General features: G+C 34.8%; 2 protein-coding genes across 8 annotated transcripts; one reads left to right on the forward strand and one right to left on the reverse strand.

The window, feature by feature from the left end:
• Positions 1 to 391: 391 nt before the first annotated feature.
• Positions 392 to 8,134, reverse strand: LOC105256650 (proteoglycan 4). 4 transcript variants are annotated; one of them, XM_025408982.1, is made up of 10 exons: positions 7,956 to 8,134; positions 6,691 to 6,776; positions 6,286 to 6,428; positions 5,955 to 6,195; positions 5,594 to 5,769; positions 5,381 to 5,520; positions 5,094 to 5,306; positions 4,914 to 4,996; positions 1,971 to 4,442; positions 392 to 1,862 (listed from the first exon to the last, which is right to left on the reverse strand). In XM_025408982.1, the coding sequence occupies exons 2-10, from the start codon at positions 6,743 to 6,745 to the stop codon at positions 1,765 to 1,767; spliced, it is 3,621 nt and encodes a 1,206-aa protein (XP_025264767.1). In that variant the 5' UTR covers positions 6,746 to 6,776; positions 7,956 to 8,134; the 3' UTR covers positions 392 to 1,764. The 4 variants fall into 4 exon arrangements, with proteins under 4 accessions (XP_025264767.1, XP_025264769.1, XP_025264766.1 ...); XM_025408984.1 differs by having other exon boundaries at positions 1,673 to 1,862; positions 1,971 to 4,436; XM_025408981.1 differs by lacking the exon at positions 7,956 to 8,134 and adding an exon at positions 7,542 to 7,612 and having other exon boundaries at positions 1,673 to 1,862.
• Positions 7,336 to 11,516, forward strand: LOC105256649 (general transcription factor IIH subunit 2). Of its 4 annotated transcripts, none has more exons than XM_011266767.3 (8): positions 7,336 to 7,510; positions 9,248 to 9,332; positions 9,441 to 9,642; positions 9,720 to 9,848; positions 10,168 to 10,341; positions 10,414 to 10,670; positions 10,857 to 11,106; positions 11,301 to 11,516. In XM_011266767.3, the coding sequence occupies exons 2-8, from the start codon at positions 9,271 to 9,273 to the stop codon at positions 11,430 to 11,432; spliced, it is 1,206 nt and encodes a 401-aa protein (XP_011265069.1). In that variant the 5' UTR covers positions 7,336 to 7,510; positions 9,248 to 9,270; the 3' UTR covers positions 11,433 to 11,516. The 4 variants fall into 4 exon arrangements, with proteins under 4 accessions (XP_011265069.1, XP_011265070.1, XP_011265067.1 ...); XM_011266768.3 differs by lacking the exon at positions 7,336 to 7,510 and adding an exon at positions 8,213 to 8,351; XM_011266765.3 differs by lacking the exon at positions 7,336 to 7,510 and adding an exon at positions 8,431 to 8,644.
• Positions 11,517 to 14,908: the final 3,392 nt, after the last annotated feature.

The following is a 14,908-nucleotide window of genomic DNA, read 5'->3' on the forward strand; positions in this document are numbered from 1 at the left end:
ATATATATATATATATATATATATATATATATTTATTATAAAATTCAATTACAAATTAATTAAAATTATATATAGCTAAGATAAATAAGTACCTGGCATAAAATTTTGTCATGAGGATTATGAATGCTCCTAACAATAGGATTTTAAAATATAAAACTTTAAAAATGTATATATCTTATAAAAACTTGTAGTTTTGCATTCATTGGAATAATATAATTAAAAGTGATGTTTTTTTCTTTATATATATGTTTAAATAAAAACTATAGAAGAGATAAATGTGTGAACCAAGCATACACAAACTTACGAGAAATATTTGACATATTATGCTGTAAATATATAAAAATAAAACATAATCAACTACATACACACACACACACGTACTATGTGTTTAAAAAAAAATTGAAATGGAATTGATACATGATCGTTTTTATTGAGAAAATCGCGCATTTTCTTTTTTTCTTCATAAATAGATAAACATCGTAATGTAAACAATATATTGGTTGAATACTTATCGTTATACATTTAAATATTTATAGAATTGTCTACAACTAATAGGAACGGGTTTAAGAATAGTAGGCTTGTTTATACTCCGTTCAACAACATTATATTTTAAGCTTTATAGGTTCAGAAATTATAAGTGTTTTGTTAGAGTGCATTTATTTATCATATAGATAAGCATACATAGTCCATGTAATGTAATAGCAACTTCGATTGGACGCACCAGAAATTTATTGACTTGGAGCACATTAAAGACTGTTGTACACAACTCAGAGACATCATCAGTGTAATTTATCACATTTGGTAAAATAACATTGTATATATTGAACATTTTCAGTTAAGAGTAATACATTTTTATGTAAATTTGAGAGTACGCATAGCGATTTAAAATGTTGCTATATCGGATATTTTAAATTTGTACACTAGTGCATCCACTTGAATCAATTATAAGACATGAGTTACAATCATATAATGAATATAAGATAAAGGCATAATACATACAAGAATATTCCATTTTAATCATGCTCGATAAACATGTACAAATTTAAAAGATTTAAAAGAAAGAAAAAAAAAAAAAGAAAATTCTGACAAATATTTTGCTATCCTTTCTTCATCACGTTTTATCAATGAGAATAAATCTTTAAACCCTTTACATAGATGCGTCCGACACGATGAATATTCTATATCATCACTTTGAACTTTGTATGCATGGAATAAGATTTTTTTCTTTTTTTAGCAAAGCTCATTATTTGATTGGAAAATATAAAACCCCATATTATATTTTACTATCCTACAAATACAATGCTTACTTCGTACATACTATAATGATGTCACTCCATTGAAAGTAGTTTTATCTTTATATTCTATGACGTGTGTATGTGTGTGTGTGTGTGCGCGCGTGTGTGAATAAAGTGTATATGTGTGTACTATATATTTTATATCATAAAAGTTAAACACGAAAATGGAGATACCAATAAAGTGTTTTACACTGAAACATACATTTCTAAAATGTATTTTAATCTAAAATTTAGATTTTTCTTGATGTGATTTTTTTTTTACATTATATCAGTTCTCTCTGTCTCTCCGCTTTACATACAATACCTAGTCGCTTTAATATTATAAGACGTCACCAATGTGTAACTAAGAAGTGAACGTTCTTATATATATACACAATTCACGATCACGTTTTAAACGTACAATTTACGCATAACTTGTAATTCGATGCATTACCGTGATATTTCTTTAACGTACATCAAAATGATGTCTTCACTTGTCAAGTTCCAATGCAGCGTATTGTTCTTCGTCCACTTCAGTCATCATCAAATTTCCATCTGGTAAGAGCAATACCACTCTCCTAGTTCCCCCTGAATAATCAGACAATTGTAAAGAGGACGTACAACGGACAAATACATATTGGATAAATATTGTCGGAAGCAACTAGTTTTTATTTAAAGAACGAAATGTCACATTACCTGGAGTGGGTTCATCAGCTTGTACCACTTGAGCCACAACTTGCGCCTGTCCATCGTTATCCTCTTGCGTCCCGGTTACATCGGTCGCATTCGCGTTATCCATTATAGACATCACCATTGGATTTTCAGTCGGTTCCGCTCCGTCCTCCTTTACATAAAACTGGGGAGTAAGATTTACCTGATCAGGAATCAATTGTGCTACAGCCTCGGCAACCGCGTGATCCAATGTCAAAACAGAACCGTCGTCTCCTTGCTGTTCAGTAGTTACATATACGCATTGTTGTTCGCCATCGGCACCGCGCGTTACTAAGAGCGTTTGTCCGTCTTCCGCTTGGCCCGCGACTTGATAAACGACACCGTGTTCCGCTATAGTAACCAGATTGGACGACGCGTCGTCTGTCGTCACTTTTCTCTCTTCCGTTATCTTGTCTTCAGTCTTGGCGTCGGCCGACGTTACTGACATGGTAACGGTGGATGTCGCTGCTGTGACAGCCGACAATGCCGTAGTGATGGATGTTTCAACAGAATTCGAATTGTTTTCTGTCAAGGACGTGGACACAGGAGCGGTTGGTACAGTCGGTACGGTTGGTATTGTAGGAGCGGTATCGTCCAAACATGGCAAATCTGGCGCAGGTACCGCTACATTCGACAGATTAATTTGCGCTGTTGTTTCGCTAGTTTGAACAATGGTACCGGTTGTTCCGCCAGGACTCATCTCGACTCTCATGATACCGCTTTCCGCGAGCGAGTCGAGCGAAGGTAAAACCAATTCGGCGGCACCGGTGGCGGTGGTAGTGGTGGGAGTAGTAGTGATAGTGGTAGTGACAGTGGTGGTAGTAGCCGTAACGATATCCGCCGCGATCGTAGTTTCGGGCACGGTTGCAGTGGTCGCTTTCATTGCGGTCGATAACGTCGTGGTATTCGAAGATGATGTGGCTGCTGGTTCAGGCTCGGCTTGTTCGGACGTTTGTTCGATCGGTTCGCCGTCTGGACCAATTATACGTCCTGTGAGAGGGCACAACGTGAACGGACGTGGCGGACTATCAGGTTCGGGAACTGTAACGGAATCGGACTCGGGAGGAGGTGGTAAATCGGGCTCGCCGTCGCTGCTGCTCTCTTCCGAGCCGACCTCGTGAAACTCCATGTGAAGTCCATCACCTTCCGCTAATTTGCTTTCCTTGAGTTTTGCTCCTGCCTGAGCAATCGTCGAAGGTGTCTCACCTACTTTCGCCCTGCTTCGTCCCACAGCGGTACCTGCAGCACGCGCACCTGCCAAAAGTCCACGACCACCCGATTTAATTATACCCGCTGCTTCTTGGGCCTTTCTCTTTGCCATTAATAACTTTTGTTGCGGAGATAACAACGATTGTGCCTTACCCACTGGCGTTTTCGGAGATTGTTTCGTTTGTGCTTGTTGTTGCACTGGGCTAGTTCCTGTCTTAATCACTTGTTTAGGCTGCGCGGGTGTTGTAAGCACTGTGAATTTCGGCCTGATTTGCGTGACGGGCGTGCCGGCGGTGCTCGGCGAAACCGACTGCGTGCTTATGACCGTCGTCGTAGGACGCTTCTGCAACACGGGGCGCGCCGCTTGCGTTTGAATCTGTCTCGGTGTTGGTGCTCTAACGGGCGTGCGAATGGTACCGAGAACGCTCGTTGCTGTTGTTGCCCGCAACGCCGGTCTGGGCAATAGAGGACGACCATCCGCCGCTCGTTGAGGCGTAACGGAAGCAGGTCTTATGCCTGTAGTTATTCTCGGCTGCAAAGCTATCGGTCCCGACATTGCAGTCACAACGTGTATTTGTGGCAATTGCGATGGATCTGGCTTCGGTTGTATCTTTATAGGTTCCGTCTTTTGCGCGCTTCCCGGCGTTTTTGCCGTAATAGGCTTGGAGGTGACTACTTTCATTTGCGTTACTACTTGGCTACCATCCACCTTTGAAACAACTTTCATCGCAGGAGTCATTGGGCTTGATTGCGACGTCGAGATTACTTGTTTCCTCGCTATATTGTCCCGGTTCTGGACCATTAACACACCCTGCGTCGTCGGAGAGCCTTTGACCGCCAATTTTCCGCTGGGCGATGAATCTAGCTTAATGATACCATCTTTTCGTGACATAACATAAACGCCAGAGGTTAAATTCGGCATTTGTTTGGGATCGACCTTAACAACTCCCTTAGCATTGGCTACTAAAACAGGTGGTTGGCTGGATTTTGCTCCTTCGGGAGATTGTAATCCTAATGAGGTTGCCAAGTCCGTAGATGAAACTGACGCTCTATTGGATCCATTAGACTGCGCGTTAGCGCGATTGAACGCACGTTGAATCACATCGCTACGGCCCATTCTCGAATCACTGTCCGATTCTCCAGTCCATTCGTCGTCGCTGCCTGTATCGGCTTTAGTTCTCTTTGCAGCGCTACTTCCACCATCTTCCGAGTCGCTCTCCGAATCGTCGATTCTCCTTTTACCTAATACTATATTTTTTAAAAAATGTACATATATATATATATATATATATATATATATATATATATATAATTAAAACAATATCCAACTAGTTTAATAATATCGATTAATAAGAAAAATTTTATCATTTCGACAAATATATATGAGAGGAAGTTAGAAAATAGGGCTTTCAATTCACGTACTTTTTCAATACATAATTTTTGGCAAGCAATTTCGTTCAAATGACGATGCCAAGTATAAAATTCAGAAATGACTGCAACAATAGAATCACACCTTTTTACATGGATCCATCATTTAGACAAGCGACGCAATAGAAAAGGCTATATTGAAAAACAGCATACAGAGATGTACATACTTTATCAAAAATTAAGTATTGAAAAAATTACATAATGTGGAACTTTACTTTTTGACTACTTCTCCTAGTGTGTATAATATTATATATATGTATATATAAAAGTGTGTGTGTGTGTCATACATACGTTCATTATCTTCTTCTTTCATCGAGCCACACCATTGCTTGACTTGATCCATTGCTTTTGATTTACTAGATCGCATTGGTCGCCTACAAAACAACAAATTATTGGATATCTATCCATAACATTGAATTCTTTCATTGTAATCACATTTTATCAATTATAAAAGGTCAAATTAACTCTCACCCTGCTTGAGTCGCCGTACTCGGTCCTGGCTTATTAACTTCAGTTTTTATTACTGATTTTTGCGCTGGCAAACTTGCACGGCCTACAACTTTTGTATTAGTTTGCTGTTGGGCGGCTTTTAGCTCCTTTTGCTTAGCGAGATTCCGCTCAAATTCTTCCAACATATTTTTACAAGTTGCTACAGCCTCTGCAGACTCCCATGTATTATTTTCACTATGAAATTTTATACATTTTAAAATTTATTGGAAAGAGAAGGATGCATGATAAGACTGATAGGATTCGCTTACTGTGAGTAGCCTTCCCATTTGATTAAATATTCCGAGCATTTCTTTTTCGTATTAAAACGTTTAGCTAAAATTTTCTCGACAACGTACTCTTCGTTGCTCGATTCCGCGTCTTCTTCGGTAGCTGCCTTGCCAGATTTGTTCTATAGAAACAAATAATAATAAAGCAAATCTGAAAAAATAAATATTTTTATATATAAATGTTGTAAGAGAGACCTTAGGCTTAATCGATGGCTTAAGCTTTGGTTTTTCTTTCTTGTCTGTTTCCATTTCTATAGATTCATTTTTTTGTGTTTTTGTTTCCAATAATTTTGGAGTGTCTTTTTTAGCTTCGCTCGTTTCCTCTGGTTGTCCATTTCTAATAATTTTGCGAACTATTATCGGTTTGGCACCTATATAAAACAAGATAACGTGAATAATTCTAATCATAAATAGCGAGCATCTCTTTGCAGTTTCATCTATAGAAAATATAAGCGCGCGCTCAATTTTCTTTGTTCGTATCGTTCCTGAGAAACTGTTTCTCGTTTATACGTATGTTCATATATATACAAATATATATATATATATATATATATACCTTCGACATTGGTGTTTGTTTGAACTTGTATCGGTGTATCCTGCATTTTTGCATTACTAATTTTTGTAAAAGTTTGTATAGTCTTTCCTGCTGTAATCCATGAATCTCTTATATGCGTATCCATTTTACACCATTTTTGATAGAGTTTCCAAGCATTAGGTGTATCCTTATCCGAACCTTCTTGTTGGATTTGCGAATCTTTCCACAACAAGAATGCCCACACTTGTGCTTTTTGTACATTCTACAAAAGTTTTATATTAATTTTGCAAAAAATTGGCATATAATTAATTTAACCACTGAGTGAGGAAACTCTAAATATAAAAATACCAACGTCATTATTTTCACGAAAATGTGATGCTTTGGAGCAAGCTCCTTCCTTTGTACGATGTTCCTGAAGCTCCTCGATAAAATGAAAGACGGAATGACATTGTCCGCATACTAGTACATCCAATCGTCCCATTTGCTCTTGCGCCGCTGAAAGAAGTAGATGGAGAAAACAATTTGAAAGATTAATAATGACAGCCATTATAATATAAATATAAAAAGAAGGGGAAAAAATACAATGTATGCAGATAAAAAAAATTGTATCGTGTATATATACATATATATATATATATATATTTCTTCTCAGAAATATAAAAAAATTATTCTATTTCAATTATATTAAAATTCGAAAGAAAGGTGCAAATTACAAGAGCGTGTATAAATCTAAACGCTAAACGCGGAGAGCAATTACCTTTGATGACGTTAGGTTTACTACTGATAGCCGAAGGGCCATCGTCTCCTTCCATCCTGTATACGTTTGTCCCGCAATCTCTTTTTCTAAAAATGAAATGAAAGTGTACCGTTCAAAATAATATATCGTTACAATTTTTGACAAGCGCGCACATAAGCTGCTTCTGTCCCTCTATAATGTAACGAAATTGCGCGCGACCGAAAACAGAGATCTCGTTCACGGGCGATACCCGGTTACACGCGAGTTTTGCAAATCATGAACAAACATAAAACTTTTCGCTAGTTTTTTCGAGAGAGGCGGAAGCGATCGACGAGTATACATTGCCGGTTCCGCGACATCGGAGGATTCACGACGAGAGAAAACACCTAAGGTACATATACCTCGGCGTACACCGGCGACAAGCGATCGAACGGTAAGCGGGTGAGTGAGAGTAGCGAGAGAACACTTCTCTCTCTCTATCTCCATCTCTATCTTTCTAAGGAGACACTCGCGCCATACCCGCACAATTTTCGTGCTCGCGCGCCTACACTTGGCGCGCGCGTTTGCGCTCGCGCTCGCATATCGTACCACGCGCGGTGATAAACAGAGCGTATTCGCCCGTTCTTCATCGGGTTATTATATTTTACCAACGTCTAAATTAAACGCATTTCCCCGCGCGAGACGACAGAGACTTAGGCGACTTAGGCTGCATAGAATGAACGAGGCGCGATTGTAAACGCGGCCAGTTGTAGATGAGGATGAACAAACCGAGGGAACAAACGACACTCGCGTGCACCTATTCCCGCCACTACCCGCAGCGCGATCTTATCTCCCGAGCTATGTACGTATTAACGAGTAGGAAAATAATTTGCCAAGTATGTATGCGAGATGCAGCGATGTCGAGATACTAATACGAGAAGTATTTGAGAACGAAGTCGAGCCGAAGCGAGAGAGAGAGAGAGAGAGAGAGAGAGAGATGTCGAGTTTTTTTTTATATCGTTACTATTATTATTATTATTATTATTATTCTTGTCGTCGTTCGTCGTTCGTCGTTCGTCGTTCGTCGTTCGTCGTCGTCGTCGTCGTCGATGGCAAAGACCTCGATGTCTCCTCTGTCTCTAACGAGCAAGCCGATGCTCGTCAAAGATGGCTCTCGTCGCCGACACTCTTCTATGAGAGTTATTCACTTCCTGTCTTTACGTGAATGCTTTTCGAACACACCGTGACGCGCGCGCTAACCCGATTAATGGCACAATCTCGGAAGAAGATGAGCAACGATCACTTACACACGGCGAAGCCGGTGAACGGCTAGATTTTCTTCAGTCTGGAAAATTGCTCGTCGTCGTGTGAGACAAGACGAAAACAGCGACCGCGTCGGCCGATAGTAGCGCCATGGCGGCCTGCGGTAGGCCGTGGCAGTCGTGGCGGCGCGCGGCGCGACCGTCTTCTTCTTACATATTATACACCTATCCGGTTTGCCTCGGTCCGGGTCCCGTGGTCGTGGTCCCGCTCTCGACCCCGTCCCCGACCCCGCTGCGGTTTCCGCGCTCGACTCGCTCGAGTAGATTTTGGCGGGAAGTCTCGTCTAAAAAAAAAAAAATAAACAATCCATTCGAAATACAATAATAGCTTTATACCTTTGACAGAGTTTCAAACTTGTTTACACTTTATCAATTTACAAGGTAGATACCGCAAGTAGCATAGATGCATGCATACGTAAATACATTGCATACACGTGCCTATGTAGAGATGTGTTCGCATACACAAGTTGAATCGGTGCTGCGCATTCGTTATTCGTCACATGCCCGATGTCAGCTTCGATATGCGTGCTTACTTATACATGCCTCGAGTCGGATACTTGTTACATCCGTTACATTTGCAGATAAAGTGATTTCTAAATAAAATATACGTCTCTCTCGGTCTCTTTTATATTTCTCATCCATCATTTTAGAATTTATCACACGGACCATCTTGAGTGAGATATTTTTATTAAGACTTGTGTGTGACATTATATAATAAATATTAACCTATATTTTTTCAAATAAACGATGTTTGTATACTGTATAACATTGAAATATATTTAAGAAACAAATATAAACGAAGAATTAATAATCGACAATGTTTCATAACGCTAAAATAATTAAAGTAGAAACGAGGGAGTTTTAAAGGCATCTATATTTTATTTTTTTAAAAACATCCTTCCATTTAACCAAACAAACATGGAGAGGTTTTATTATATTAATTATTAAATTAAAGACAAGTGTAATTTAATGAATATCTAGTCTCCTTAAAGAAAAATTATATTAATAACACGCGATACGTTATGCATTAAGGGATATTAAACATTTTAATTTTTCAATATATAAATTTTACGAAGGTTACATAGAGTGTAATTGGAGAAAAGTAAAATTTTCATCGTGCGTGAGACAGAATGAATAGAACAATGAGACTGGAATTATATAAAGATTATCTTTTGCTTTTTTAGTAAAATAGGAATAATGATTTAACCGAGAAATAAATATAAAAATTTTTCGTTTGCTTATTTATAATAATATATATCCATCTTTTTGCTATATAGAATATTTTATCTTACGATAAATTATGGTGGAAGAAGAGTCAGAGGAAAAGGAATATCGCTGGGAGACCGGTTATGAAAAGACATGGTATGTTCCAGTACCAAAAATTGTTGATATTCTCTTCTTTGATATGTAAATAAAAATTTTACACTTTACATCGATTCGATAATTTAACTGACACTGCATTTTTTGCAGGGAAGCGATCAAAGAGGATGACCATGGATTATTGGAAGCATCTGTCGCAGATATTATTCATAATGCTAAGAGAAAACGTCAACTGGAAAGAAAACAAGGTGCTCGATTAGGGATGATGAGGCATCTTTATATCATCTTAGATGCCTCTGAATCAATGTCGAATCAAGATTTAAAACCAACTCGATTCTTGTGTTCTCTAAAGGTATGAAAGAAAGTTATCAATTATTTGCTCATTGTGTTAACGTATATGTATGTGCTTTAGTAAATATTTGTCTCAAGCTTCTAGAAGACTTTATTGAAGAATTTTTCTATCAAAATCCTATAAGCCAATTAGGTGTAATAATAACTAGAAATAAAAGAGCTGAGAAGATTAGTGATTTGGCTGGCAACTCAAAGAAGCATATTAAGGTAATTGTCTTTATATTTTATATCTAATTGAGACATCTTGTTTTAGATTATAATCATATATATATACACACACACTTTGATAAACTTTTTTGCAATGTATAATAAATCTGCAGATAAAGTAAAAAAAAAGATTATTTAATATAAAATGTATAAACATTGTTAAAGAGCAATAAAAATAATACTGTATAATAGAGAGTAATGTATTAATTGATTTAATAGTACTAGGACACTGGAATTTGTCAGATAAATAAGAATATATATATATATATATATATATATATATATATATATATATATATATAACATTTATAATTTATAGGAATTACGAGCTTTGCAACAAACTATAGTAACTGGTGAACCTTCCTTGCAAAATTCTTTGGAATTAGCTACAAAATCATTGAAACTATTACCATCTCATGCTAGTAAAGAAATATTGATAATCATTGGAGCTCTTACTACTTGTGATCCAGGAGACATCAATGAAACGATACGAGTATGCACTTATTATATGTATATAATAATGATATTTATTTTAAAGCTTTTCGTATTACCGAGATTATTTCAGAATATGAAATTGGATAGTATTAGATGTAGTGTAATAGGACTGGCTGCTGAATTGTACATTTGTAAACGAATGGCAAATATTACTGGTGGCGAACATGGTGTTGCGCTCGACGATAAGCATTATAAAGAGCAGTTAAATGCACATATAGATCCTCCACCTGCTGCAACGCGATTAGATGCAGCGCTTGTGAAAATGGGGTTTCCTCATCATGCCTTACACTCTAGCGCATCAGACACATCTATGACAGTGTGCATGTGGTAAGTGTACAGATCAGAATAATATGTGCCCCTATTTTATTTTTAGTGTGTGTGTGTGTGTGTGTATGTGTGTGTGTGTGTGTATATATTTACATTTAGATTATAAACGGTACTTTGATGTAATAATATTAAAAATTTTGTCCCAACACATGTCACACATACTTTAATAATTTTTCTTTGTTATAGTCATGCAGAAAACTCTGATGAATCGGTAAAACTTATGAGTACTGGCTATCTTTGTCCCCAGTGCTTTAGTAAGCATTGTGAGCTCCCCGTCGAATGTAGAGCTTGCGGTCTTACTTTAGTATCCGCTCCACATTTAGCACGATCGTATCATTATTTATTTCCCGTTGAACCTTTTAGAGAAGTTACATTTGAAGGCAACCATTCTTTCTGCTTTGGTTGTCAAAAAACTTTTGCGCAAAAAGACAAAAAGGTATTCTTTTTCTCACAAATTGCATTGTTATGCAAAATTATTGTATAATTTTCAAAATAACAAAATATAATTTTATTAAAATTAATCATGTAATTGAAAAAAGAGTCTTTAATCATTCAAAAAAAAAATCAATGTATAATTAATATTTAAATATTTTAAATAATAAGAATAATATGTCATATTTTTATTTTTAGGTCTATACTTGTGAAAAATGTAATCAAACGTTTTGTTTAGATTGTGAGATATTTATTCATGACATCTTACACACATGTCCTGGTTGTGCGACAAATCCCGCAACATATAATAAATTCACAGATAAATCTTAAAAAAAATCTGTTTGATACAAATTGTATAAACGTTGCTAAAAGCAATAAAAATAATACTATATAGAGAATGGGTTAATTGATATTATTGATGATGATTGATTTAATAGTATTAGGACACTGGAATTTAGATGAATGAGAATAATACTAAAAGAAAGAATAGAGATGTAAAAATACATTATATTTCTGTTTAAATAAGTTTTTAAAATTAATTTAAATAAAAATGAAATTAAAAATTAAAAGTAAAGAGACTGACATAATTAATGCCAGTTTATACAACACAGTTTATGTCGAATTAGAAAATATTATCTTACAAGTATTTAGACGAATGTTTTTTATTGATATATGAAAAAAAAATTGATATAAATACATGTCTCTTACATACACACACATTTGCGTGTATGTTGGACGCATGTCCGTGCGCAGCAAGTAAAATCTTATTAAATTTTATTAAAATTCTTTAAAATTACATAGATCTGAATAATAAAAGGAAATGAAACACAAAAACGTTGAAAAACGTAATTTGAAAAACACATACAAAGAACATTTATGTTGTATGTATCTATCTATCTATATGCATATATGTATATACACACACACAAAAGAATTTTACATATTTATATATTAAAATTATATATTTTACATATATATATATATATATCCAAATTTATTTAATGTGTGATTGGGCTTTTGCGGTAATAAACTCCCGGCAACTCCTCAACTACCGCAGCGCAAAGCGCAAACGTTCTACTTGAATGATATGGTGGGGGAAACATTGAAACTTATTACTCTATCCAGACAGGTGGAAAGTGAATATCGTGGGATTACAGTTCGTTATTAATTTGCGATCGTTTGCCAACGGTTGACGCATTCACAAATCGACTCGCGTCATTCATACATTATCTGTGTCATTTATCCTATATCGATCAAGTTTAATCATATACGATCGATATATTCCGTCCAATTTGTGCTGATATTTCTATTTTATCCTCAGAGTTAGGTAAGTCCTTTTATATCGTGATGTGTGTTTATTTTTGAAATTTTAACGTCAAAGCAAGTTTGCTTCATCAATTGCTTGTGCAGAAGATTTTTATAATGGAGAAAAGAAAAAGAGGATGAAACTGTCATACGTAAGACATGTGATAATGTTAACAGCAATGTATAAACATTATATTGTTACACGTTCTGTGCATAAATATTTTGTAAAAGTTAATGGTGCAAGGATAAACGTACATAGATACTATTTATTCAAACATTATCGAAAATTATGCAAATTATAAGAATTAAATGTGAGGCTTTTACGTACTAACATATGTATATGCACATTGCACGTGATGATCGTTAAAATATGTGAATTCAACTTATACATTGTAAGAAAAGACTACATTCTCTGCTCTAGAATCACGCGTAATGAAAATAAATTTTAGTTGAGAAAAGGTTCAAAATTAATTTGCCATATATATACAAAATATAATGTCCTCTTTCTTTTTATTATATTAATAGCTTTACATCTTGATATAATGATAAAAAGCGCTATCTCTCTATCTAATACTTTCTCTTTTTTTAAATGTCAAATATATATATACAGGATGGCCCATTGTAAAAAATATGGTCAATTTTCTCATAAACTAAGCGAAATATCGAAAAATGGTTCAGACATGTGTTGCATGGTTTCGAAGGGACCATAAGATGGTGCCATTGGACCTTGGATAATCATTTGAAGGTCACATGAAGGTCACTTCAATTTTTTTAAATGGCACCCCCTATTTTTTATTACATATTCTTGTAGCTAACCTCGAGAGCTTTCCAAAACGCTATAATAAAATATTTTTGCATTGAGTTGTGATTGTTAATTGCAAATTACATATTTTTTCTTATAAATAACTATGTGTTTTCTTTACACTAATCGATTTCTCACATTATTTTGTGCATAAAAGTATTAAGGTAAAATAATCGAAAAATGAATATTTTACTAGATATTTTATGATTTATGTAGAATTAAGAAATTATTCAAGCCTCATAACTCGAAAAATATTCAATGCAAAAATATTTTATTATAGCGTTTTGGAAAGCTCTCGAGGTCAGCTACAAGAATATGTAATAAAAAATAGGGGGTGCCATTTTAAAAAATTGAGGACCTTTACATGACCTTCAAATGATTATCCAAGGTCAAACCAATGGCACCATCTTGTAGCCCCTTCGAAACCATGCAACACATGTCTGAACCATTTTTCGATATTTCGCTTAGTTTACGAGAAAATTGACCGTATTGTTTAAAATGGGCCACCCTGTATATATATATATATATATTGAACAATCATTATTTATCACTCTTTCAACTAAAATAAAAAAGAAAACTAAAAAAAGACAGCTTATCCTTAAACAACTTATCCTTAAAAATCAGTTATTTATTCTACAATCAATTATACAGCTGATAAGTATATGTATATTATTGTAATATAATTATTTATAATACCAACTTATAATATTTTCTATTATAAATTGATATAATATACATATACATATACTTAATAGCTGTACAATTAACTTCAGAATAAATAATTGATTTGTAGATACGTACTGTATCTTTTTTTAGAGTTTATTTTTATTTTAATTGAAAGTGTGTTAAATAATGATTGTACATTTAGAATTGAGTATAATCATTATTCATCATTCTTTTAGCTCGCATTTTTAGATTGCATTTTTAATGCATGTGTGTGCATGTGTGAATGCAAATGAAAAATTACACGTATATTGACAATGTAAGTTTTCGGATAATTTGAATAAAATCAAACATTTCCACAACATATCTGCCATGTTTTGATTATATAATCAAGTACATTGAAAATCAATTATAAATAAAACATCTCCTTTTTTGAATCGAACAATGTTTGAGCGGGTATGTAATTACTGTTGGCGATTATCACCGGTTTATGGACGACGTAAAATAACTCAAGGTCCGTTCAATTTGTAACAGGAAAGCTATAAAAACTTGACATCGATATCCGTAGAATGCTTTTGTTCGAACTCTATAATTATGTAATCTCTGTGTGTATGTGTGTGTGTGTGTATAATTTTTTTACAAGATTTAAATCCTGAAAAAATGAAAAAATGAAGAAAAAAAACCGATATTGTGAGAGAAAATGTAACAAAAGATTCTCTCTCTTTCTCTCTCTCTCTCTCTTAAGGGTAAGGGAATATAGAAAGACCCCGATTTTTATTTCGATAGATAATTTAAGAGTAAATGTAGCCTGCTATTATAAAGCACATTTTCTTTTGATAAAGGCAATGTGTAAATTATATGTACAAGTAACTTATAAATAGAATAATCTGATTATTTTCTATCATTAATCTTAATAATTAAATTCGATAAATTAAATTGTTCTTTTTAATAAAATAAGTTTTTTTTATAACACCTTACTCGACATATATAGAAAAATTATATTGAATTTTTAGATTGATAGAGCACTTTTTTTCGT

The sequence above is a fragment of the Camponotus floridanus genome, unplaced genomic scaffold, assembly GCF_003227725.1.
Source record: "Camponotus floridanus strain SB8 unplaced genomic scaffold, Cflo_v7.5 scaffold24, whole genome shotgun sequence".
In the NCBI taxonomy this organism is placed as follows: Eukaryota; Metazoa; Arthropoda; class Insecta; order Hymenoptera; family Formicidae; genus Camponotus; species Camponotus floridanus.

Excerpts from the sequence above, each read along its gene's own strand:
- LOC105256650 (XM_025408982.1), bottom strand. The coding sequence starts at position 6,745 with ATGGAAGGAGACGATGGCCCTTCGGCTATCAGTAGTAAACCTAACGTC. Across the intron at positions 6,196-6,285 it reads ATTTTCGTGAAAATAATGAC|AATGTACAAAAAGCACAAGT; the intron begins GTTGGTATTTTT and ends AAACTTTTGTAG. Across the intron at positions 5,770-5,954 it reads AACAAACACCAATGTCGAAG|GTGCCAAACCGATAATAGTT; the intron begins GTATATATATAT and ends TGTTTTATATAG.
- LOC105256649 (XM_011266767.3), top strand. The coding sequence starts at position 9,271 with ATGGTGGAAGAAGAGTCAGAGGAAAAGGAATATCGCTGGGAGACCGGT. Across the intron at positions 9,849-10,167 it reads ACTCAAAGAAGCATATTAAG|GAATTACGAGCTTTGCAACA; the intron begins GTAATTGTCTTT and ends TATAATTTATAG. Across the intron at positions 10,671-10,856 it reads TCTATGACAGTGTGCATGTG|TCATGCAGAAAACTCTGATG; the intron begins GTAAGTGTACAG and ends TCTTTGTTATAG.